Consider the following 20,116-nt stretch of genomic DNA (forward strand, 5'->3'; position numbering starts at 1 on the left):
TCATCACAAAAAGGGTGAGGACAGTACAATAAAACATTCTGAGAGACTGACACTCATATAACTTCTATTACAGTATATTGTTGTAATTATTCTATTATTTTTGTTGTTAATTTCTAGTATCTAATCTATAAGTTAAACTTCATGATAAATATGTATATACAGAAAAAAAAAACAGTATGTACAGGGTTCAGTACTATCCACAATTTTAGGCATCGAGTAGAGGGTCGTGGAACACATCCCCCATAGATAAGGGCCACTGTATGTTCAAAGAAGTAGAGGGTGAACATTTTTTTTAAAGATTTTATTTATTTTATTCATGAGAGACACAGAGAAAGAGGCAGAGACACAGGCAGAGGGAGAAGCCCAATGTAGGATTCCTGGGACTCCAGGATCACGACCTGACCTGAAGGCAGACACTCAACCACTGAGCCACTGAGGCATTCCAGAGAGTGAACATTTTTAAGAGATAAGGGAGATACAAAAATGGCCTAAAATTTTATTGAGAGAAAAATATAACGTCTGGATTATTTAAAAAAAACAACACTAACAGGATTAATGGCAGATTAGACACTAGAGAAAAAAAGATTAGTAAATGTGAAGGCACAGGATCCCACATTAGCTTAGAAAACCACTCCCTAAAATGAAACACAAAGAGAAAAGAGATTCCTCCCCAAAAAAGAAAAGGAAAAACAACATCAGTGAGTTGAGAGATGACTTTAATCCATTTATTTTCTTTTAAAGATTTTATTTATTCATGAGAGAGGCAAAGACACAGGCAGAGGGAGAAGTGGGCTCCTTGTGGGAGCCCAGTGTGGGACCTGATCCCAGGACCCCAGGATCATGCCCTGAGCTGAAGGCAGATGCTCAAATACTGAGCCACCCAGATACCCTAATCCATTTAATATATGTGTAACTGGAATTCTACAAATAGAGTGAAGGATAGAAAAAATATTTGATGGCCTCAATTTTTCCAAATATAATGAGAACTATAAACATGTAAATTTGAACTCAATAAACTCCAAATAGGAAAAATATTAAGAAAAGTACACCAAGGGACCTCAAATTACTTAAAACCAGTGATAAAGAGAAAAATCTTAAAAGTAACCAGAAAAGAAAAAAATAAAAGTGTTTTATACAAGGTGGTAAAAATGAGATAGGAATGACAACAGACTTCTTGTCAAAAACACTACAGGCCAGAATGCAGTGAAGCAAAGTAAAGTACTGAGAGGGGGAAAATAGAATCTGTCAGCCTAAAATTTTATACCCAATGAAAATACATTCAAAAGTAAAAATTTTTGTTCACACTTAGAAAAAAGAATTCATCACTAGCAGATCCGCACTGTAAGAGATATAAAGTCTTTCAGGCAAGAAAGAAAAAAAAGAAAAAAAAAAAACAAGATTGACTGAATTATAAATCTATACAAAAGAATGAAGAGCATCAGAAATAATAATATATGTGCACATAAATAAGACTTTTAAAAATAAATTTAATTCTCTTTAAAATATAGTTGACAAATTATGGCAAAAATGTTATACAATTCATAACATACATAGAATTACAACGTATGGGGAATAGGAGTATACTGCTATCAAGTTCTTATGCTCTACATGAAGTAGTGGGAGCCTGTGAAAAGCTAAACACTGCAAAATCTAAAGCAATCACCAAAAACAAAGAAAAAAGATGTACAGCCAATAGCCAAGGAAGGAAATAATATGGAATGATTAAAAACATGTTATTAATCCAAACACAGGCAGAAAAACAACAAGGGAATAAAGAACAGATGAGACGAACAGAAAACAAAGAGGAAATGGGTAGATCTTAACCCAATCATATCAATAACAATAACATTAAGTATAAATGTCCTGAGAATCCCAATTAAATGGCAGAAATCATCAAATTGTATATTAAAAAAAAAAAGACCAAATCTATGCTGCCCATAAGAAACCCACTTTAAATATAAAGGACATATAGGTTAGAAGTAAAGGCAGAAAGAAAATATATACCATGCTAACACTAACCAAGAGAAAGATGAACAACGTTGATTTCAGTGCAAAGAATATTACCAAGATAAAGAAGGTCATTTCATAACGCTAAAGGAATGAAGTGATCAAGAGAACACAAGGCCCTTAAATGTTAATGTATCTAATAACAAAGAAATAGACACAAAGAAACAGACAAATTCATAATGATACTTAGAGATTTTAGTCCTAATTGAGGTAGAACCTTGGCCAAATTAGAACTGGTTTGACCATTTGAATTTTAAAAGTGACTGTATGTCTCCTTTCTGATCATATCAGTCTGAAATATAATGTCACTGTAGCATTCTTTGAACTTTTAAATTTGCTACATAGATTTTATCAGTTAAGTTTATTATCACTGCTTCCACAAACGATTTCAACTTATGATAGTTGGTGTCTTTATGAAAGGATGGGCTCTTCTAAACTTTAGACAATACTGCAAATCACTGATGTGAATTACTCTTCCTGTCCTCCGTGTAAAATTTGCAAATGTCATCTTTCTGACAAACTTGGTATCAGTAATGATTGTATTGCTCTTCACTGTCAAATATAACTTCTATGATTCTTAGTTGACCCTAAGATACTATACTAATATCACAGTGAGTTAAAGAAGGAGGCCTCTTAAAGAAAACTCCCAATTGGGATGGCAGAGTCACTGTGATAGGTGAATCTTACCATGTAACAACAGAACATAAAGTTAACACATTCTAAGCTTCAGGTGAAAGTGTTAACTTATCTAAATATATGTATAAGTAAGTGTATAAAATACATTAAAATCAACAAAGAAAGCTTATGAATTAAGTAGTTTGAAACCAGTTGTTGAGAAGAACTTGATTTTTGATAATATAGTCTTCTCTTAATGAGAAAGCTGTAAAAAAAATTATTCTGAACCTTCAGTATCCAGTCTGGCCAACAAAGGTTCCTTATCTCCCCCAAACACTCTCACTTTCTAATAGCCTGTTAACTTTTTAAGCTTTTGTGTTGACTTTTGTCATGCCCTTGAATCGTTTTTTTAACAAAAGTTTCTCATTTCTAAAAAAGCTGTATTTCCTAGTAACTATTGTTTCAAGGCTACGTTTTATTTTAATCACTGTCACTTAAACCAAGACTCTAATCATTTCTTGTCTCAGGCACCTGTGAGTATGCTTGTATTTTGCTATAATCACTAGTCTCCTGGCAACCCTTTATGCTACTGCCTTCACAAATTTGGGCCACAAAATTAAAAATAATAAAATTGATTTAGACATATTTTATACCCAAACTATCATTGGTATTTCTCAGACAGCCACTAGGTAGCACTACTGAGCAGAGAGGATATTAGGAAAAACAATATAGGTAGTATGTCCTCAGTATCTTTAATTAGCTCAATTCTCTTAGGAGAGCTGATCTGTTTATCAAGCCCACAACATGGGGAGAGCCAAAGTGTAACTAATAATGAATATCGTTCAACAAGTATGTATTTTTCAAGATGGACAGAAACATATTCATGATCCTGTGCACAGACTGGCACACAACTATGAACAAAATGATATCTAAGATTACGGTTAATTGGCGACAATTGTAAAACACACGTTACAGAGGTCCCTGGAGCTTTATCAATGCCTTTAGCGTCTACCATAAGGCTCATGCCCTCAGGAAAATCACTGACTAAATCAATACCAGAATATGGTATTCTATTCTGACACTTATTTACTATAGTAAGTGAACCAGAGATCATCAGTCTTATTAGCAGGTGGTTCCTATTTTTCCTTCAAGTTTGCCCAAAGCTGGAAGCCCATAAGCCAGGTCAGGAAATTGAGTCTTTAGGAAGAAACATCCAAAGAATAATAGCCTCAGTAGAAGGAGGCCTATTGTAATACTCTTGACCGTCACTCATAGCTGTAAAAAATCAACTCCTGTGTCAGACTTCCTATCCAGTGTAACCTGACGCTGCCACCAAGCTTGGACTATGGTACAGATTATACCAGGAAACTGAGCCAGTGTCTAGAGGATTCTTATTTGAAAATCAGACACTAGCATGTTTTTGACCCAAGATCCAATAGAACAAGAATTCACTTTGCAACTGAATGAAATCAGTTTAAGGAAATTTAATAGTGCTTTTGAGAAAACATTTTTCTTTCTTAATTTTTCACTACCCACCTTTGTGGCTGTTGTACTTAGGCAAACTGGAATGAAGTACTCTTTTTTTCTCTTTAAAGATTTTGTTTATTTATTCATGAGAGAGACATAGAGAGAGAGAGACATAGAGACAGAAAGAGACAGAGGCAGAGACAGGCAGAGGGAGATGCAGGCCCAACGTGGGACTCGATCCTGGGACTCCAGGATCAGGACTGGGCTGAAGGCGGCGCTAAACTGCTGAGCCACCTGGGCTGCCCATGAAGTACTCTTTGAATGGTATGTTGCTCCAGCCAATCCCCCAGGAATCAAGAAAAATATTTCCTGAAAAAAACTTAATATAGCTCTTATGAGTTTATACTGTGGCAGATGTATTTTCCAGATCCAGATTTTATTTTTCAAAAATCTCTCCCTTCCCACACGTTCTTCCAATGTTACCATGTCACTCCTCCATCAAGAGGTCAGGTCTATCCCTTTCCTCTTGAATCTGGGCAGGCTCAGGTCAGCTTTGACCAAAGGAATCTGGCAAAAGTAATATTCTATGAATTCTGAGAGCAGGTCACAAAACGATATGAGCTTGTGCCTTGTCTTGCAACATTCACCATGAGGGACAACAGTTACCCTGTGAGGAGTCCAACTACCCTGTTCTGGCCACGCTAGAGAGACTACACATGGGCACTCCGCTCAATAGTCCCAGTTGAGTCCAGCTTTCTCGTCATTCCCAACCACAGCACCAGCCCTGTGAGAAAATCCACCTTAAATCTTTTGCACCAGTCTCTCCACAAACTAGTATCACAGTTAGGGAACTCAGTAATGCCATAAGAAGCAAAGGAATTGTCCTCCGAGTCCTGGTGAAACTCCTGATGAGCATTTCTGACCACCTAAAGTGGTTATTATCTCACATTGGTAAGTTCGGGGTAGTTGTTATGAAGCAATAGCAACTGGAACAAAAACTATTAAATTGTTGAGGTAAATTTAAAGATGGAAACTGTATAGAAAATACAACACATATTGATCGGCCTTGTCTGTAATAATCAGAACAATGGTCAGATGGTATACATGTCCTTACTGAGTTCTTTCACCTTACATGGCAATGTAATTATTTGCATAGGCTCAATAAGAATCCATCCTTCTTTCTACTAGGATATAATTAGATAAAACAAATTTGTAACCATGACCATGCCAGAAATGTTTCATTTAAAAGTAAATCTCATTTCATTAGGCATGACAAACCCACTAGTAAGGAACAATAATTACACTCCAATATGTAGAAACAACAGTTCAAAGAAACTATCCTGTCACCTGCTCGATGGCTTACGGAATCTCAGTCTCATGGGTGGGACAGAATGTCACTTTCTGGGAACAGAAAGTTCACAGACAAATCTGGGGATCTTGGAGTCAGAGGATACCTCTACAATCACAGGTACCACGAGCAAAACCCGGAGAGGCAAACCGGCTGGGTTTTGGTTCCTGGTGGTTCCTTACCTTAGAACATGTGAACTGCAAGGGCAATGAAAATACTTCTGGTAATTACAGAAATGACAGAAATACATACATGACTCTAGGTGCTGCATGATCTCTGATCCTAACATCATGTGGTTCTAGTTTCACTAACCACAAAAGTAAAAAGATGCACTAATATCTTCTGGAACTTATGTAAACAAAACAGGCTAAATATAACAAGGCATCACATTAATGATACTGGCAGTGCACCAGAAAATTGCAAAACACGCTTATTAGGTCAAATCTACACTTAACTATACAGATTTGATCAGAGCTAAGTTTTGAAAAAGTGAAACTAATTTTTTCTTTTTCTTTTTTTCCCTCTTCCTCTGTTGACTACAAACCAGTAAGATTTGCATTATTAAAAGCTTTACATTTCAAGAGCTTATGGAGTTACACAGCTATCCCAAAGATTTATACCCTGAGATAATTAACAAAAAAAGAGAAACTCCCTTTCTGGGTTTTTTTTTTTTTTTTTAAATTTATTTAGGCTACCTCTACACCCAACATGGGGCTCAAACTCATAACCCTGAGATCAAGAGTTGGATGCTCTTCTGAGTGAGCCTGGCACCCTTTGTTTTTTAATCAGACAGAAATGTGTGGTTTTTTAAAATCAAAGCTGATTAAAGTGGATGTAATCAGAATTACCAACTGCTATGTAAGAATATGAACATAAATATCACCATCTCTATATTCTGTGAGCCAATAGGTTGTTCTAAAAGCTAGTCTTCTTTAAACTGTGTTTTTTGAATGTAAAAATTTAGCTCAGAGTTCAAAAATTATCTAGAAGTTTTTTTCTTTGACAAATTAAAATCAACCAAAATGCCGAATATATTAATAATCCTGGCTAACAAAAAAGAAAAATCCTGGCTAACAAAGATAATAAAATAAGCTTATTATATATGGGTTGACTCTTAGCTTGTATTAATTCAACGGGTGACAGTTATCCTTACAAAGAAGTGAAATTCATCAAAGCAGTCGATCCTGAGAAGGCACTATCCATTGTTGGCAAAACATTTAGTTCCCTACTAAATTATATATAATGCTTTAAAAATTTTCCTGAAGAACTTTGATAAAATATGCTGTCCTCCCCACTCACAAGAAATTGCTTCTAAAGAAACAGAGTCCCCAGGTTTATATAACAACAGTGGAGAGGGCAGCCCAGGTGGCTCAGTGGTTTAGCGCCGCCTTCAGCCCAGGGCCTGATCCTGGAGACCCGGGATAGAATCCCACATCAGGCTCCCTGCATGGAGCCTGCTTCTCCTTCTGCCTGTATCTCTCCCTATCTCTCTCTCTCTCTCTCTCTCTGTGTGTGTGTGTGTGTGTGTGTGTCTCTCATGAATAAATAAATAGAATCTTTAAAAAAACAAAACAAAACAGTGGAGAGTCAGAAGGTGACAGGAGCTCAGAAGAGTCCCTATTTTTTCTCAATTGGCACACGGTTTCTTTTTCAATCCCCTCTTTCCCTCTTTTCTTCTTTCAGTCACATGGAAAAGAAGGCGGGATGAGTTTAACCTTCTGGAGTGAATGTAAGACCTGGACTAGAAAAGACAAGTTAGCCTAGTTATAAACTAACTTGCTTAACCTATATTTTTTGACTAAAGTCTGAGTGATACAGAAATTGGTATCAGGAGTGGGATTCCCAAAAACAGACCTCAAAGAATTTTGGTATTGGTTTGATTTGATCCATAATGCAGTCCTATCACTATTAGTTAAATTAAAGCTGGCTGCTGATTATAATAAAGTATCTAGTGAAGAAGTGCTTCAAGGGACCAGGTGGTTGTCACATTTGAGTTGGGCAGAAATGATGAGTACAGAGATTAGGGTATGGCATGGCTTTTTCTGAATGCACTGTAGCACTTACAGAAAGAAAATGACAAGCTTGGGTCCTTAAATACTCAGCTCTCATTTATGAACAGAGAACCAGAGAACTTCTATGGCAGCCCCAATAAAAACCTTAATGTCTTACAGCCACAGGGCTCACCTTGCTAACATCAGATTTAACTGTGCCAGGTACAGAATTACAATTTAAGCTGAACTCCGCAGACTCACCATGTCTCATGTATAAAAGTGAAAACACTGAATGAGACCTGGGATGGGGATATCTGGGTGGACTCAGCTGAAGCCAAGGATCTTGAAGTCCCCAGCTATTCTGAGCCTCCCTTGCCAGTGGAAAGAGAAGAAGCCCGCTCTCCTATGTCTGAAGAGATTAGCTTTCCCAGGATTGAAGAACCTGCATAACCTCATGATAACTCTAAGTGCAGTTTCCATGCAAGAGAATTCCTCTTCTCTTCAAGACCCAACTAGACCATCTCTTACTGCTACTCATAACAGAGTAAGATCACAGCATTCTTTGGGGGAACAAGTAAAAAGTCTGATCCATAACGTAATAACTTATAAACAAAAATAATTGCAAAAGTTTGCTAATTTGTATTGGTGGATACCTAGGAAATCTGTGTGAGAATGAGTTTAAGAATGTTAGACCAAGGAAAACATAATGTAATACTGGACTGGGGTATTTTTTAAAATATGAATCACTTACTCAAGATTTAGGACTTAATGGTTAGCTTATATAACTGGATGAGGCTCTAAGAGTTAACTTGGCTGGCTGACTGAAACTTGGACTCCATGATGGCCCTATATTTAATAAGTTTGAGAAGCCACAACTTCCCTGGCATAATGTAGAAGCAGCAATTCAAAGACTTAAGAGAATAGGAATGCTAGAGTGGATTTATCATGTGCAACTTGCACAGACAACCCCTCCACCACCACACCCCCTAAGAGAACCTAGTGGATCCTCTCTTCACCTAAGGTTCCAGCATCATAACTGGAGTGCCATTATGTGGGCAAGAGGCTATTAGTCTAGCCCTTTAACATCCTGTCAATCATAAAATTTACCACACTGCTACAAAATGAAAACCTCCCCATGTCCTCCCTTTGTTTCTTACCTGGCACTATTACAAGCTGCAATTATTTCTTTGTCTGATTGCTTTGTTTTGTTTTTTGCTTTTTACAACTATTTTTTTCTGTCTCCTCCACTCGACTATAAGTTCCATGAAAGCAAGGACTGCCTCTAACATGTTCACCACTGTCTGCTGACCGCCTAGCAGAGGACCTTGTACACGGGCATGCAATAAAGATGTGTTAGACAAACTAACTCTGTCAACATTCAATTCGGGTCCCTCCTTCTCCTGAAATAGATATGTTCATGGAAACATTATCCTACCAAAGAGATGATTTACATCTGAGTTGAAAACCTGTACAGGCATATATAATCTCCTCTTTCTATTTCTTCAGCTTAGAACTGAGGATCTGGTCTGCTGATACCACTTTTGTCATTAAATTTACATGATGTCCAGGAAAACATAATAAAGGTCAATTCAGTGCGTGACCATCTGTCCCTTCATGAAAATGTTTGAACAGGATCCTGTCTTTATCCAGAACCACATCTCTGCCCAGAGTTACATGTCACCTCATATCACACATTAATAAATTCTCAAATATCATTAAAGTATACTTCTGACTTGTTGAACAATTTTTGTACAGGCTGGAGCATTTTCTAAATGACTGGTAGGAGCTTCCACTTCTTTTGGGAACAACTAGATGCTGGATTTGTTCAGATCATAGCATTTCAAAATTCAACATTCCATTTAATCAAAGGTTCTATATTTCACCTATGAACTGTTACTTCCAGTAACTAGTAAATGCTTCCATTAACAGCCAATTTTACCCACTCACATGCACAAATATAATATTTTTATGATTTTAGGAGTTAATTATATATTGAGCATAAGTAACTAAGAAAAAACAGAATTAAGGTCCAGGTAACAAGTTAAGTTCAACTAACATCTAAGTTAACTGCCTCAGACTCATTAATCTCATGGCTTAATTCAAATTTATACCTTAGCACAACTTCAAAATACTGTATGCCTTGGAGCTTCAAGTGTTGTGTTCACATAGTTCATACCTTGAAAGTTAAACCCCTTAAATGTCAAAGATGTAAAGATCTGTGCCCACTAACAGGATTAAAAAAAAAAACAACAAAAACTTTTTTTAAAAGATTTAGCATACTTAGTATTATAAAGATCTGTTTTTTACATAAAGATGAAGTGCATTTGTATGTAATCTGTCCAGAAGGACCAGCTATGGTCTGGAAAGAAACAATAATAAAAATATATACATCACAATGATGTTTAAAAGATAAAAGAAGATAATACATATGAGGGAATAAAGAAGTAATAAAGTACCATATAAATGCTAATAGTAGGTAGTAATGTTAGTAATATAATACAGTATGTGGTACACCTTAAACTTACACAATGTTATACATCAATTATATCTTTAAAAAAGCTGGAAAAAAAAAACCCAGCAGAAATCCTCTCTCATCTGAAAGAATTGGAAGAGTTTGTTAGTTGCCCACTCATAGAAGTTAAAGTGGGAATCCAGAAAACAATATATATTCACCGTAACCATTTTATTTAATTTAACTCTTGCACAAATGTATTTCATTCACCAATCCTGTGTAGGACCCCAGGTCTTACACTTGACTTTAGATCTGCTGACTGGTATTCCAGACTTTCCTGCCTAACCCACGCCCATAACACATCATTTATGATTGCAGTTTCAGTTCTTTTAAAGGGCAGCAAAAATTTCAACACATATGGAACAATTAGAGAACAAATTTCTTTTTTATCATTTTTTTCCAATTATTTTACATTTGACTTGTTTATCACTATTTGACAGCCGATTTCTGAAAAGAACTCGTTTTACTCACTTTTTTCAGAGCATTCAAATGAGTTTTTGTAGAAATAACTCCCCCTTTCTCCACAAATACTGTATCAGTGTGCAGAATATTAAATAATAAATGCACTCAGCATAAGTTTGGGAACAAACATAGCTGACTCATAGCAAATAATTTGATTTGTGGGGGTAAAAGCATAAAAGTATCAACTGAGAAGCCTACCAGCCGTAAACAGCACACTGGAAACAGCAGTCAGTATGTTCTACCAAGGAAATGGACAGCACTGCTTTATCCATCTGGTCGGTTAGTTAGACGTCAGTTAAGAATCTCTGTTATATGGTAATTCAGGTCTCGAGCATAGGTGACTAAGAAGAAAGCTCAAAAGATTCCCTCTTGTGTGTGTATAGTCTTTTGTATTTTTCTTCAATTACATATACCTTTAGAGGCAATGATGTCACTGAAACTAGTAATGTACTATCTGTTGGATAATTGAATTTAAATTAAAAAATAGTAAGAAAATTGTTTTTTAAAAAATGATGTCAAAGAGTTAAAAATGCAAGATTACTGAAATAAAGCAACAGAAAAGGAATTCAGGTGTTTAAGTAGAATATGATAAAATAATCAGATAATCTGACTCCTAACAACAACTAAACAAGTCAGTAAAAAACATTTTAAGGAAATTTTAACAGTCCTATTATTAATTTGAAAAAAAACGATGATCCATTTTAAGACATCCCTTTAACAACATTAGAAAGTTTTCTGAACTCTAAATAAATGTCAGTGCTAAATACCTACTTGAAAACATTCAACTTAGATTAGCTGTTTTCCTTTTGTAAACATAAAAGGATAAGAGGGTGTGTGAAAAACTTACTTATTTCACTGGAAACTTGATTCAGTTTATCCTGTGATCTGCTGATAAGGACAACCTTCATTCCATGTTTCGCTAACTGAAACAATAGAAAACCACCAAAAAGTTGAATTACACCTGTAAAATTCATTAAAAAACAAAAATCAGATATTTTCTCGTTTTAAGAAAACCGGGTAATATGCTAAGCCCAACTAAAAAAGCAATAAACCTAAGCGGTAATGAATGGGCAATCCAAAACGAAGACCTTACTAAAGGATCCCCCCAAAGGGTTATATTTCTAAATCAAGCTAGTATATAAATGTCAAAGGGCCTCAGAAGGAGTAAAACTTTTACTTTTCATTTGGTACCCATCTACACTTTAGTTTTTAAAATCATAAATACTAGGTGGCATAGTTGGTTAAGTATCTGACTCTTGGTTTCGGCTCAGGTTGTGATCTCAGGGTCAAGAGATTGAGCCCCAGGTGCAGAATCTGTTTGAAAGTCTCTCTTCTTCTCCCTTTGCCCTTCCTGCTCGTGTTCATACTCTCTCTCTCTAAAACAAATCGTCTTTAAAAATACATAAATAAATAAAATCATAAGTATCTATTACCTCTATAATTTAAAAGTCAGCTTTAAAAAAAATTCTGTTTTGGACTGGATACATAAAGACTGAAAGACTGGCATCAAAGAAAGATTTTAAAAAGATCCCCCATTGAGAATGACAAATGAGAAATTCAGTGGATCTGCTAGGATTGTCATCACAACTGGGCAGTATCATAAGCTGTGGTGCCTTAGCAGAACTAGAAGGCAGGGAAGCTTGCCTTAAGAGTACTACCATCAGGACACCCAGGTGGCTCAGCGGTTGAGCGTCTGCCTTTGGCTCAGGGCCTGATCCCGGATTCTAGGGATCGAGTCTTGCATCGGGCTCCTTGCATGGAGCCAGCTTCTCCCTCTGCCTGTGTCGCTGCCTCTCTTTCTGTGTCTCTGATGAATAAACAAATAAAATCTTTAAAAAAAAAAAAAAAAGTACTACCATCGCTCCTGCTTTGTACAGTGGTCCTCAAGCTATCATGGTCCCTCTCATTTCATGACATTACAGAGAACTTGAACCCTTTGCCTATGTCTGTTAATTTTCTTTTAGTCAATTATAGTCCTCCATATCAAAAAACGAAGCCATGGACTAGCCTGGAAATATAACTATCCCATAATAATACAGCCATCTTTCAGAAAATAGTTCCAAACAACTGACATTAAAACTAATGACTATCCATAATTACACATTATAAAATAAAACTACACTATATTTTCCTCAACTTCAACTTACTGGGATATAAAGTTTTATACTCCTTTTGCACAAAAACTTATTTTAAAATTGTCTTTGTGTAAGCAAACATGTTTCTTTTTTTTTTTTTTTGGTGTTTCTGACTAGACATAAAACATATCTATTGTACTATATAACATTATATTGAACTTCAAAAATCAAAGCTACTATAAGAAATCATCCCACATTTGTTCTTTTATTGTTACACCAAAAAGAAAGGTCTTGAAAATTACCTACCTCTTCTGCATATGACTTGCCAATTCCATCAGTACTACCTGTGACAACTGAGAAAAGAAAAAAAAAATAGTTTAGATTAAGAACTATAATGAAGAACAAATTATAGTTAGGACCCACCAGTTACACATCAGAGGACCTGTATAATACTTTGATGTAAAAGATGAAGCAATACTACTGGTTCCAATTTAAGATGGAACACCCACCACAGTGGCTAAAATTTAAAAGACTGCAATACCAAGTGTTGACAAAGTTGTAGAGCAACTGAAATTTCATACATTGCTGGTGGCTCTTAAATTGATAGAATCATTTTGGAAAAAGAAAAAAAAAAAAAAAAACCTGTCTGGCTTTATGTCCAGAACTAAATATATGCCTAGCTCATGACCTAGCAATTCCAAAGAAGTATGAATGCATCATGTCTACCAAAAGAATATCCATGGTAGCTTTATTTATGCATGATAAACATGCCCAAATATTGATCTATAAAAGAAGTAAACAGAGGTATATTCATATAATGCAATACTAAATAGCAATAAAAAAGAACTACTGATATATTCAAAACATGGACAAATCTCCCAGACTTTAGCTGAGCAAAAAAAAATAAACAGTGTGACAAAACTCCATGTATCCATGACCCAGCTTCCAAGACTAGCAACATGATTTTAACTACTCTTGCTTCAACTATATACCCCCCACTGCTTCTTCCCACCTCAAATCATTTAAGTAAATTACTAACATCATGACTTCATAAGAATTTCAGTATATGCTATTTAAAATAACCACAATACCATCATCACATTCTTAAACTGTAAATAATAAATCCTAATGAAATTTTCTATCAAATCAAACATCAATTATCTAATCAGTATGTAAATTTCCCCAAGTATTTCAGAAAACTCCTAATAATTTGATCAAATCAGGATTAAATAACCTCCATACCTAAAATTGGTTAATGTCTATTAAATCTCTTTTAATCTATAGGTTCTATCTATCCATCTACCTTTCTCAATCTCCAACTCTTTCTCCTCCCCTCCCTCTCCAGCCCCACCCCCAATTTCCCTACTATTTGTTGAAGATACTGGGTCCTGTTACTTTTCCAGCCTGGCATTTGCTGATTACATTTCCCTAATATCTTGTAACATGTTCTTCTGTCCTTTAGTGGTTACCTATCAATTCTTGATCAAATTCAAGTTTGGTTTTTTTGGTAAGAATATTCATAAGTGATACTGCAGATTTATACAGCTGGAGACACGTGTCTGGTTATCTTTCTTTGTTGTTTTATCAGCAGCCATTGATTACCACTGGGATACAGAATTTCATTAGAGGTTTCAAAACAGTGATCTTTGGGTTCTTTAGGGGTTTGGGGTGGGGGGAGTGCACTTGCACTGGGGAGGAGGGGCAGAGGGAGAGAGAATCTTAAGCAGGCTCCATGCTCAGCTCAGAGCCCAACAGAGGGCTTGATCTCTTGATCCTGAGATCATGACCTGAGCAAAACCAAGAGCTAGACGCTCAGTGGACAGAGCCATGCAGGCACCACTCTCTTCTGTTTGAATCCTTGTTCTAAATCCTGTGCTCACACTGTTATCTCCTGATTCATCAATTTTTATATTACTTATTATAGTTGGTTGAGAACACCCACTCCCCTTTATCTTCCATCTCCTTCCAATGAAATTATAGCACAAGGCTCTGTCAATAATCAGTGTGTATATCAGTATAATAATGCAACTTAATTCTGACACTAACCATAGGACATGGGCCCCAGCAAAACTGTCCACACTTCGAGCATCAGCTGCAAGTTCAGAGGTCCCCACAGGCATCCACCCTGACTGCAAAATTCAGGGTTCTCACTACTCCTCATCAGCTTCAGCAAAATTCACTAAATAATTCACAGGACTCAGGACAATGTAACTATTTGTGGTTACAGTTTTTTTTTAATAAAGGATACAAATCAGGATCAACCAAATGAATACCCACAATGGGGCAAGGTCTAGGAGGGTTCTGAATGCAGAGCTTCTGTGCCCTCTCTGAATCAGAGCACTTCACTCTCACAACACATCAGTGTGTTCACCAACTAAGAAGCTGCATCAAGCTCTAAAGTCCAGAGTTTTGGGATCCCTGGGTGGCGCAGCGGTTTGGCGCCTGCCTTTGGCCCAGAGCGTGATCTTGGAGACCCGGGATCGAGTCCCACGTCGGGCTCCCGGTGCATGGAGCCTGCTTCTCCCTCTGCCTGTGTCTCTGCCTCTCTCTCTCCCTCTGTATGACTATCATAAATTAAAAAATAATAATAAACAACAAAAAAAATAAAGTCCAGAGTTTTTATTGGGCATCATTACAAAGGCATAGTTGACTACATATTGACATCTCACAGAACTCAACCTCCAAACCCTCTTCACTCCCAGAGGCTGGAAGGTTGAACTGGTATCATATGGCTCAGACCTCCAATCTTCTAGTCATATGGCTGGTCTTTCTGGCATGACTAGCCCCCATCTTGAAGCTATCTAGGGTTCAACCATGAGTCCTCTCATTGGCATAAAGGATCAGGGCCCACCCTGAGTAATAAAGACAATCCTATCACTCAGGAAATTCCAAGGATTTAGATGCTCCCCACCAGAAACGAGGATTAAGGCCAGTCATATTCTTTATTACACAACAATTACTGTGGCTAGATAAATCTATTATTCACTACTGAACCAAATAATATTGTACAACTACATTTCCTTTCTTGGTCAACATTTTTCTTTTCCTATAGTTTAAACTGCCTTTTTTCTTCCATTTGCATAGTTTTCTTTTTAAATCTTCCTCATTCCCTAACAGCCTCTCAATACAATTTCCCACATAATCAATCCCATGAATGTATTCCATTCCTGTTTTTCCCCCAGATTACTTTCCCAGAGCCTTCCAGCTGTTCCTCCCTGGAATGGCTACTCTACTGCACTGTTGTTGCTCTAGAATTCCCTTGGCCTCCCTCTCCTGTGCTGAAGCTCTTATTTCTAGATCTTGTTCTAGTCCCTTATTAGGGAGCATATCCACCAGTAACTTCCCATGGACAGATGCATGAAGACATATTTTTGTGAACAGTTTTTTAAATAAACTTTTATATAAGTAAACTTTTTATTTTTTAAACTTTTTAAATAAACTCTCATTCTAAAACTATTTTAGAGTCGTTTTTTAGACTTCCCAAAAAATGTAAAGATAATACAAGGTGATCTCTATATTCCAAGTCAGTTTCTCCTATTCCTCACATTTTACATTCGTCATAATTCATGAAAGAATATTGATACATTATAGTAGTCCCCTCTTTTCCATGGGGATGCATTCCAAGACCCTCAATGATGCCTGAAACTACGGACAGTACCACACCCTGCATATACTACGGGTTTTCATAGCCATACATACCGATGATAAAGTTCTATTTATAAGTTAGGCATAGCAAGAAATTAATAACCATAACAAAATAGAACAATTCTAATGTACTATAATAAAAGTTATAGGAATGTGGTCACTCTCTCATAAAACTTTGTTGTACTACACTTGGCCTTCTTGTGATGATGTGAGACAAAATGTCCACGTGATGAGATGAACGGAGGTGAAAGATGTAAGGCATTATGATGTAGTCTTAGACTACTATTCCTTCTGACAAGATGCCAGAATGAAGATCATCTGCTTCTGGACCACAGTTGACTGCAGGTAACTGAAACTGTGAAGAGCAAAATCTCAGATAAGAGGGGGACTACTGTGTTATCAACAAAAGCCTGTATCTTTTTACCCTTCAGTGGGTGTTTTTCCATTGATTGCTTCTAGGCACTGATGAGCCTTAAAATCCATTACCTTCAATTCTAGCAGTTTTCTTATATTGATTCTTTGATAATTTCTTTCCCACACTTTTCTCTTTCTGGAATTCTTATTAATCAGAATTTAGATATAACCATTTCTCTAATAATCATACTTTTCATTTTCTACTTTCCTTGAAATTTCTTCAACTTTATCTTCCAAACTTTCTATTGACTTTTAAATTTTAGACTGTCAAGTTTTTAATTTTGAAGAGCTCTCCTTTCTTATGATTGCTCTTGCCATCTATTTTTTATAAGAGAATCTTTTTTTTTAAAGATTTTATTTATTTATTAGAAACAGAGAGAGAGAGAGAGAGAGGAGAGAGAGAGAGAGAGAGAGAGAGGCAGAGACACAGGCAGAGGAAGGACCAGACTCCACACAGGGAGCCCGATGTGGGACTCGATCCCGGGTCTCCAGGATCATGCCCTGGGTGGAAGGTGGTGCTAAACCGCTGAGCCACCTGGGCTATCCCAACCATCTTTTTTTTAAAAGGAGCGTCTTGTTCTTTAATTAAGACCTATTATCTTCTCTTATCTCTGAGGATATTAATTAGATTTTATTTATATACAGTTGACACTTGAACAACAAAAGACTTGAACTGCACTAGGTCCACTTATCCACAGATTTTATAAGTACAATACAGTACTATAAATGTATTTTCTTTTCCTTATGATTTTTTAAAGATTTTATTTATTTATTCATGAGAGACAGAGAGAGAGAGAGAGAGAGAGAGAGAGAGAGAGGGAGGCACAGACACAGGCAGAGGGAGGAGCAGGCTACATGCAGAGAGCCTGACGTGGGACTCCATCCCAGGTCTCCAAGATCACACCCTGGACTGAAGGCGACGCTAAAACACTGAGCCACTGGGGCTGCCCTCCTTATGATTTTCTTAATAAACTTTTTATTCTCTCTAGCTGAGTGTAAGAATACAGTCAGCTAACATGAAATATAAAATATGTTAATCAACTGTTGTTATCAGTAGGACTTCCAGTCAACAGTAGGCTATTCGTAGTTAAGCTTTTGGGGTTCAGAAGTTACATGCAGGCTTTCAACTGCACAGGACCCCTAATGCCCACATTGTTCATGGGTCAATTGTATTTATATTTTCTTCTTATAGTCTGTTTCCTCCACATTCCTTTTGACTGATTTGCTCTGTCTCATCTTGGAACCATTAATACGCAACTAATATGCATACAGGGGGTGATTACACTGTGAGCCTTGCTCTAGGGTAATCAGTGAGCAAACCAGCTTTTTTATTAGGGATTCCACAAAAGTCCGTATCTTTTCTGAGACTCTTTGGTATCTAAGACGCATTTCCCAGTTTCAATCTTCTGGCTGTGGGGTAGTTGAGTAGCTATTAGTTTGCAGACTTTTTACTCAACTCCTGTTCTCAGTCAGGTATCTGACTTCTGCCTTCTCCTGTGCCCAGTTTCTCCGAGTCTCAAGCACATCTGGTTCAGTGGCCTTTCCTACCCCTGTCTTTTGAAGTACCTGATATTCCCAGTTGGGCTTTTCTGTGACCCAAAAGCAAATCTGTGTGCTTCCTAATGGTGGACTATCTGTGAGCACTCTGGCATCCACTCTGTGAAGTCAGTTACCACTCTTCTACCTAACATTTGCTGTTACTGGGGAATGAGGGATTTCAGTTCCCTAGTCTTATCAAAATGGAGCTTTCTGTTTCCCATTCTCCTGATTTTTAGAGAGGATTTTCAAGAAATAAAAAGCTAGGAATATAGTTATTGAGTCAGTTCTTAGAAACTATTATGTGCACAACTTTGAAGACTACAATGATGTATAAGGTCCATTCTGGATATCAGCTGTTCTAGAAATCACCCATTCCATGGTTAGGACTTTAAATATTAAGCAGAAACAATATGACTTTAAACAGTATAAATATTAAAAATTTGCCTGATCTTTTTAGAGAGATAAAAATATCATTTTTCTAGGGGCGCCTGGGTGGCTCAGTGAGTGTCCAGCTCTTGATTCTGGCTCAGGTCACAATCTCAGGGTCACAGATCAAGCCCCATGCAAGGTTCTACACTCAGAGGGGAGTCGGCTTCTCTCTCTCCCCCTCTGCACCTCCCCCTGCTTGCACATGTCTCAGGAATTCTCTAAAATGAGTAAGTTTTTCAAAAAATATGCCATTTTTCTATATCCTAATAATTCTCAAAATCAAATCCAGCACTGCATAGTTATATATGAGCCAAATATTACATCACAAGTACATTTTTTTGTAAGGAAATAGGAAAGTATAAAAATTTTTATGGGCACAAAGAAATAAAAAATAAAATTGGAAACTCAAAGGCTCCCTTAGTCATCTCTGCAAGTACCTCTGTAGTCCTACAATAATCAGTCACCTACACAATGGCCAGGCAATGGGGGATCAACTATCTCTCCTCCATCAAAGGAAATGGCAAAATTCTTTAGTTCTCTATGCAATACAGTAGGTAAGTGTTCACAATAACACTTGGTCATGTACAAACATGACCAAGTCATCTGTCAAACTTCAGTTGACCATAAGTTTCACTTGATGCAAAAAAAAAAAAAAAAAAAAAAAAAAAAAAAAGAACTTTATTTAAGACACAGACAATGAAGACAAGCATTGTCCTGCTCCTTTTGCTTTTAAAGATCCATTCTCTGCTTTAAAGCTACATATCTTGCAAGTGGTAGCATAGATAGCAGCTGGTAGCTGGATAGAAAAATCTCCTAATCGAGTTCATTAATTTTTTATTTTTTTAAAATAATAGTGTGATTCTATGAAGATGATACCATTTTGTCTGGGGAATCAACTCATCATTATTAATTTTAGGAAGCTAATCAAAGCATACCATATCTTAAATCAAAAGTCTTTTATGTTGCTTCTGGGGCACTGGGAAAAGACATGAAATAGATTACTATTTTTTATCCTTCTTGCTGTTGGTATTTTTTACCCATGTGCCTGTCCTGTCTTTCTAACAAAGAAGTCCTTTCCTACCACAAATAGAAAGATGGTATAAACTGAGCCATCTAGTCCAGTTTCCCAAAAATCAACATAGCACTGCTTAAACCCTGGCTTCCCAAGGTACTTAACATTTTCTTAAAATAGAGTTCTTAAAAATAAAATTTAATGGAAAATTTACTTGAGCACTATTTACTGAATTATTATTGTAAAAGACCACCAGTTTTAATTAATGTAAATAGAATATTAGTGTAAAATATGTATGTATGTATGTGCCTATTAAAATTTTTAACAATTCATCAGTGCAATACCTAAGATCATCTTTTGTTCTGTCTTTTGGGAAACATTTGATCTAACCCTGAAATACCTACCTTGCAATGAAAACCAATGAAGCAAAGACCAGCTCCCATATCATTCATATTAGAAGTATTGCTTGATTTTTTGTTGGGTTTCTTAAAATGAAAAATCAAGCACTCAACCACAATGAAGTAAGGCGCAAAGTACAGAAACACCCCCAGGGACTCCTCCTTCACATATTACATGCACATCTGGGACAGAGCCCAGTTG

The 20,116-nt window shown here is 36.6% G+C and overlaps 1 protein-coding gene across 1 annotated transcript in view; it reads right to left on the reverse strand.

Moving 5' to 3' along the window:
• The window catches only part of HSD17B12 (hydroxysteroid 17-beta dehydrogenase 12), a 152,459-nt gene that overhangs the window by 82,861 nt on the left and 49,482 nt on the right, over positions 1-20,116 (reverse strand). The window contains exons 2-3 of the mRNA XM_055300815.1: positions 12,784-12,830; positions 11,250-11,325 (exon numbers count right to left, since the gene is read on the reverse strand). Coding sequence (XP_055156790.1) covers positions 11,250-11,325; positions 12,784-12,830 — 123 coding nt within the window. The remainder of the gene's footprint in view (positions 1-11,249; positions 11,326-12,783; positions 12,831-20,116) is intronic.

Source organism: Nyctereutes procyonoides, unplaced genomic scaffold (assembly GCF_905146905.1).
Source record: "Nyctereutes procyonoides isolate TBG_1078 unplaced genomic scaffold, NYPRO_anot_genome, whole genome shotgun sequence".
Lineage (NCBI taxonomy): Eukaryota > Metazoa > Chordata > Mammalia > Carnivora > Canidae > Nyctereutes > Nyctereutes procyonoides.